Here is a 7,412-nt window from a genome sequence, read left to right as displayed (position 1 = left end):
TGATGTCTGTACTGTGCACTATTTTTAGATTTGTAAAAAGCTACTGCATGCAATGTTAAAACTCAATATTATTCTTTAAGGTAAATAGAGTGGAGTACTTAAATTGGTTATCAAGATTCAATGATGGGTTGCAAATTCGAAGATTAAATTGTATTATTTTAAATCATATGAATTGGTTACTTTTGTTCACAGATTTGGTTTGTTATATATTATTATTTTTAGGTTTTTTAAAAATAAATACAGAATTTATGTTTTTTTAATTTTTTTTAATTTTTTACAAATTTGCGACGGATTAGCGAGGGAAAATCCGTCGCAGAAAGTGCTTGAAATTCCCTCGCAAATCCGTCGCTGAAAGTTCCCTCGCAAATCCGTCGCTGAAAGTTCCCTCGCAAATCCGTCGCTGATCCGTCGCTAAAGACTTCCCTCGCTGATCCGTCGCTGAAAGTGTCCGTCGCAAATCCGTCGCTGAAAGTGTCCGTCGCAAATCCGTCGCTGATTTCCGTCGCTAATAGCATTATCTACGACTGTTTGACCGATGGAGTATCAGCGACGGATCAGCGAAGGAAATCACTTTCAGCGACGGATCAGCGAGGGAATTTTCCCTCGCTGATACTCTGCATTTTTGTAGTGATAGGATTGGAATTCAATTCAATTTCAAATCCCTCCAAATCCTATAAACCAAGCAGGCCTTTGGTCTTTACGAAGTGTTAGTATTTAGATCTCCTCCATCACCTGTACTCGATTTCGGATATGTTTTTATCAACATTCAATAAACAATTTCATTTGCCATAAAGAAATAGTGCAATATTAGCTGCATTACCAGAACTGTGTTACAAAAACAATTCCCCTCATAGTAGCAATAACGAAAACGTACTTGGTTCCACTACAACAATATTGAGTTTATAAGACATATAAAGTGTTCATTACCACTTAAGTTTATACGACCAAAAATAAAGTTACATAACTAAAAGTGTCACAATAAGTTTATAGGACGCCTTTGTTGTACGTTCCCGAGATGCTAGATAATCATCCATCATCAAATTTCAATAGACAGCCACAAAGCATACATCTTGAAATAAAACTTCATGGAATTTTTGCTAAAACAGGATTCTCTTAGGAGTACAGACAAACCTCTGTTTGGACAAAGCACCAAATGTAAACCGAAAATAAGTAAACATCCAGTAGGAAAAAAGTAGAGAGACAATATAACAGCATGTTATCATAATGACCGGTATATATCGATGGTTGTTTTTGTAGAGTAGAAAGAAGTTGAACGAAAAAGCTATCATCATGTACATCATAGACGTGGGAAGTGTTGCAATAACTAACGCCAGCTTCGTGGGTAATGATATCAAGAAATCATGTTCAGCATAACGAGAGCTAATGATGGATACAACAAAGAAGATTGAAGTTGAAGCGAATAGAAAAGATGCGCCATTTGTGACCATGAACAGATTAAAGTATCTGTCTTTAGATAACATAGGCCTACCATTATCTTGGTTGTATCCACCTACAAACGTTATAGCAGCCGCGAAAGATACGGTCACAATAAGTGCTGCAACCACCATTAATTCAGAAGATGTTTTTTTATCCACTCCTCACCTTTGGAAACTAGACCTTTATGATTCTCGGTGAACAATTCATGGGGTGATAGACCGGCTGTGTTCTTCTTTTCTCGAAGTGAAGGAGGGAGTATAGCCTTTACTTCCTATCAACACATAGAGTACATACTTATCATCGGTTTATTATCCATTAAATAGCCATCATATATCAAAATCACTACAAAATAAAGGGTTATTATCCATGAGTTATCCGCAGCAAAAACAGATTATACGGATTATATTAAACTAGGATAAATTGAAAGTAGTTTGTAGAATGATTCAGGGAGATAGTACAAGACGATTATACAGAAAGATGTAGCTCGAACCATACGAGTTCTTGTCGCATTTGTAGAACTGCTCCAGAAATGTTTTGAAGTTGATTACTCATGATCATTGTTGTCTCCTCAAGGATCCCTACTAAATGCAACATATTATTTCCTTTTCCGTCTTCAAGATTAATTACAGAATCCTTGATGGAGCCTATCTCATACAATAACGAGTAGATGCTGAAATGACGATGTGAGATAGCAACATGAAATATAGTTTGGTTATTATCATCTAGCTCGAGTACTCGCTCAGGATATTGACGAATTAGCTCCACTATAAATGCGGTGTTGCCCATTCCTGCAGCTACAAATAATATTCTGGAGGAATATTTTTGAGTTAGCTTATCATCTTCCATGATTGGGTCAGCAGGCCCTCTTAGTATGTCATCAATTTTAGCCTTGGGCAATTTCACAATGTGTGCCCAAATGATTCGAAGCAACTTCAGTGCTTGATTTTCCTCATCTATGAGTCGCTTATATTTATTCGCTGGAAAAAGAACCAAGAAACAAAGTAGATGACATTAAGAACTTCTGAAATGGGCGAATTTTGCTATTACATGAATATTCTTAAATTTAAGAAAACAATATATATATATATATATATATATATATATATATGAACAAAAACTTCATATACCATCATCTTCATTCAACTACTTTTATTTATCAATTTTTATCATCAAGGACAAAACTTTAACTTCATGCATGTGAATGTGATTAAATGTATGTAAAAGTTGGTGAAAATGACTAAGAGTGTAGATAAAGATAGATGAATGTAGTTGTACCGAAAAAAAAAAGAATTTATATTATAAGTTCTACTCATCCGCTCAGAAGTATTCTCAGTATAAGTGTTATTCTCACATGACCACATATCTATGTGAGTTAGTGTGTGTGTGTGTATATATATAATATACACCCACATGCACACATTCCCTTATGTATATATGTATGTATATTGCTGATTTCATGTATGTATAATTGTTGAGGAATCAGAGATTATCAAATACAATACCATGGTATGTTGATATATTGGAATATCAAGTTTGTACATGATAATTTTCAGCAACACAAGAAGAAGTTGTAATGTAAACCCGATAGACGAATGATATATTAACTCTATTGTAGTATGGGTCGTTATTTTCAATCGTGAGTCCATTGCTTGAAATTTCATCAAAACTAACTTTGATCAAAAAGAATTTTCTTGACACTTACATGAATATGCAATGATGAAAATGCAATAAACCAATGAAGGAGTAGAAATTCTTACTCAATTTCTCAATGAAAGTACGCTTGTTCATAAATGCATGAGGCTTACGAGCCAGAACACCGAGTACAATCCCTCCACTTACAGCAAGTTCTGGGCGATCATTCACTATTTGTAGTGCGACATCTACAATGTATATGGCACTTAATGGGGGAAACTGTTATGACTGATGCAAGGAAGTCAAAAAATAGAATTGTGTGATGAAGGGTAATGGTTTTTACAAGTAGATCCTTGGCTGAAAAGCATGATCAGGAGAAGATTGACTAACGTGATATAGAGTATAAATATTACGTCCTAAAAATGATTTTTAGGACACTTTTGAAACAAAGTTCTGTTAGTCCTTTTATAGGACACCGTTTGACAAAGTGTGTTTAAAAGTGTCATATGAAGGTTAACATGACCTTTTCTTTCAAAAGTATTCTACAAAAATTTATTAAGACATCCAAGAGAGTCATAAAACTTGTTACAACACTTAGATATGACATACAAATGTTTGGTCCTATAAACTTAAATCTTGTAAAGTAAGTCTATTAGGACGTCAAAACACTTTTGACGTCCTATAAACTCGATTTTGTTGTAGTGTTTAAGTCAACTTTTACACATATTTTGTCCAAGTATGATGTATTCCCAGAACCCAAGTGAAAGACTGTGTGCCATGGCGATATAAGGAATTAATGAACAACATTTACCAGCCGGAAGTAAGAAAAAAACAATGAGCAAAAGTACTATACATGCAGAATTACCAAAATGCTTACCAAATAGCTCGGCCTCAACACATGATAAAAGAACACAACCCCGACTCTCATGTGTCCAAAACCCACCGGTCATTCTTTCAGAATTTTCATACAGATACTTCACCATATCATGCCTTCCAGATAAAGCCGCCATATAAAGTGGCATCTTTCCTTCGCTACCAGCAATATCCAACAGGGTCTTATTCTTGGTCACCATAATTTCAGCCATTTCCACATGTCCAGCTACAGCTGCTAAACATAGAGCAGTGTTGGAACTGCTATTCTGAAGCTCCATATCCTTATTTTCCATCAAAGTCACCAGGTTTTTCACGAACAAGGTGTTTCCTTCATATGCTGCAACGTGAAGTGTTGTTTCACAGTTTCTATTGATGCTAAACCGTACAAGCTCTTCATGTTTCTCGAAAATGTCTTTAGCAGCTTTCCAGTTACCTTTCATCGATGCTTCATAGAGAGGAAAACAGATTTCTAGGTACTCTTTACTTCTTCCTTCTAATTAATTCCAAAATGATTGAAGTTATTAGTATATTTGTACCACAAGGGGCTATTTGGTTAGTTTTCATTGAGTCTTGTATAATAAATTTGCTTGTGTGGATTAATCCGTATGTATAGATTTGGGAAGCTTTTTGCTTGGTGGAGGGGTATCTCATAGATGGAAGTAGCATATTTTTTAATTGGGAGGGACAGGTTTGGAAAAAAAAAACTTGGATTTTTGCACAAAGCTCCCTTAGAAGCTTACTTAATAACTCATTTTCTATATCATTAAGTCAATACCAAACATTCATGTATGACTGACCAAATAAGCTGTGAATTTCTTAAATTCATTAATTAAGTTGCTAACAAATAGGCCCATACGAGGGGACGATCAAATGAGAATGCCAACTATTTCAAAGAATACAAAAACGGTCAAATTACATGCAAAATCACATATAATTTAATATTAACTTTGAAAAAGGTGTGCAACCTACTTAGGGCCGGCCCTGGCCACGTGCAGCTTGTGCAGCCGCACAGGGCATCAAAGCCTAAAGGGGCATCAAGTTATCATTTATTACTAGTTTTGGGTTTAATAATTTGGGAATTGGACAAGATCTTTAACTATAAAATCAAGGCCAAGGCCTAGTAGTGATGAATAATGAATGCACCTCGTTGGAAAAAGTTGAAAAGTTGAAAAAGTTTTTGTTTGTATAAAGTTGTTTGTATGAATAAAGTTGTTTGTATGAATTAATCTGTTTGTATAAGTTGGAAAAGTTTTTGTTTATGAGAGTTTACTGGATATAAAGCTCTCCCTAGAAGCTTTTTCGCAAATATAAAGAACGTTTTTTAGTTGGAAGGGACATGTTTGGGGAAAAAACTTGACTTTCTATATAAAACTCTCCCTAGAAGCTTACTAGATAAGTCACTTTCTATATCATTAATCCACTATGAAACAGTAATGCATAGTTGAGCAAATAAGTTGTTAATTTCATTAAACTTATTAAGCTGCTAACAGATGGGCCCTTAGCCTTTAGTCATTAGACCTATAACTTTTGAGTTTTACTTTTTGCTTACTATGATAGTAATTTAAATGTAATTTACTATTTAGTTAAAAACTAATTATAGGTTTCCTTGTCTTTTAAGTCTCATATATTGAAATAAAATTTCTATTTTTGCTAATTTCAATTTGGAAAAGGGAAAACTGGAAAAGAAGGAAACATGATCTTAATCCAAGATTTATCCTTTTATCATTTTATATTTTTTATTCCGGGTTTTGGTTTTTATGTTCCCCTCATTGTATTTTTTTATTATAATTAATATAAATCAATATGGGAATGAGATACTTAGCTTGAATAGGTTCTAAACTTTTTAAAATATCTCATGTTTCATTGTTTCATTGGCTTAGGGGCATTTTTTATTATTTTCGCATTGAGCATCAAAAATCTTAGGATCGGCCCTGAACCTACTTTGGCCGGTTCTTCAAGTCGCATGAATCACATGTGATTTTGTACGTGATGTTAATGTATATATATATATATATATATATATATATAGTCGGGTTCAAAAAAGAACGGTGCCTATTTAAGAGAATAAGAAAATGGTCAAATCATGGTAAAAAGAACATCAAATTAGGATAAAACGAACATACCATCGAGTAGATCTTGACAAGGTAGATTCAAAGGTAATGGTTGTGGTGAGTGAGCATGTGATGCACTCTGAATGTTAATCTGATGTTGGTTGAAGACATTCAACTCTACTGAACCTAAGTTCGCACTTCTCGTGTTCATCTCTCTAGATGCTTACTACTCTGCACAGCCATCATATTAGTAATTAAAAATCGATGTGAAGTCCCAACATTAATAATAATTAAAACCCAATAACAAAACCATGAGTGTCGAAGAACAGCTTAAACCGCATAGAGAGAAGAGAGATTTTCACCAGATTTAAATTATGTAGCTCTGCATGTGGGTATATGTATAAATGTAGATCATGGATTATTGAAGAGTTGGATGAGTTTGTTAGGATATTTGAAGTCACCTTCAATATAATATTTCATGATGGATACGTTAAGAGAGATGGTAGATCGATCCAGATTTGTCCCTAAGTCAACATTTATGGGTTGTCAATTATATAATAAACAAATTGACCAAACCCACTCTTGCGTGATTTGTTCTATGTTTCTTTACTTAATAAAAATACAATATTTTTTAATAGTATTACAAGAACACTACTAGAAAACTGGGCATTTCCAGCGGCATTTCCGGCGGACATATTCCTCCGGAAATTTTCCGGCGGATTTTCGGCGGCATTTTAAAAAGTCAACTTTTGTTAACTTCCGCCGGAAATCCGCCGGAAAATTTAAACCGGTCAGATTTCCAGCGGATTTATTAATTAAGGGTTAATTAATCTTTAAAAATTAATTAATATTTGAAAAAAAATGGGAAAAGATATTACCGGTGGAATTATCCGCCGGAAAAGTTTAAAAATTCAAAAAAAATAAATCCGCCGGAAATCCGCCGTAAATATTTTTAGAAAAAAAAAATTAAAATTTTTTTAAATATTTCCGGCGGACTTATTTCGCCGGAAATTTAAAAAAAATTCAAAAAAACTCAAAAAATAAATCCGCCGGAAATAGTATTAGAAAAATAATTTTTAAAAAATTAAAAAAAACCTTTTAGAAAAATAAATTTTAAAAAAAATTTAAAAATAAATCCGCCGGAAATATTTTTAGAAAAAAAAATTAAAAATCTTTTAAATATTTTCGGCGGACTTATTCCGCCGGAAATAGTTTTAGAAAAATAATTTTTATAAAATAAAAAAAAACCTTTTAGAAAAAAAAAATTTGAAAAGAAAATTTAAAAACAAATCCGCCGGAAATATTTTTAGAAAAAAAAATTTTAAAATGTAAAAAAATTAAAAAAATAAATCCGCCGGAAATATTTTTAGAAAAATAATTTTTATAAAATAAAAAAAAACCTTTTAGAAAATAAAATTT

The 7,412-nt window shown here is 33.2% G+C and overlaps 1 protein-coding gene across 1 annotated transcript in view; it reads right to left on the bottom strand.

Moving 5' to 3' along the window:
- Positions 1-6,118, bottom strand: part of LOC112515221 — a 15,752-nt gene extending 9,634 nt beyond the window's left edge. Inside the window, exons 1-6 of the mRNA XM_025121892.1 lie at positions 6,066-6,118; positions 3,947-4,435; positions 3,195-3,317; positions 1,909-2,414; positions 1,603-1,708; positions 1,490-1,555 (exon numbers count right to left, since the gene is read on the bottom strand). Of these exons, the coding sequence (XP_024977660.1) occupies positions 1,490-1,555; positions 1,603-1,708; positions 1,909-2,414; positions 3,195-3,317; positions 3,947-4,382 (1,237 nt within the window). The 5' untranslated portion in view covers positions 4,383-4,435; positions 6,066-6,118. The remainder of the gene's footprint in view (positions 1-1,489; positions 1,556-1,602; positions 1,709-1,908; positions 2,415-3,194; positions 3,318-3,946; positions 4,436-6,065) is intronic.
- Positions 6,119-7,412: the final 1,294 nt, after the last annotated feature.

Source organism: Cynara cardunculus (genome assembly GCF_001531365.2).
Source record: "Cynara cardunculus var. scolymus isolate 2C chromosome LG 7, CcrdV1, whole genome shotgun sequence".
NCBI lineage: Eukaryota > Viridiplantae > Streptophyta > Magnoliopsida > Asterales > Asteraceae > Cynara > Cynara cardunculus.
The sequence above is the reverse complement of the archived record's forward strand: the minus strand, read 5'-3'. Positions and strand labels throughout refer to the sequence as shown.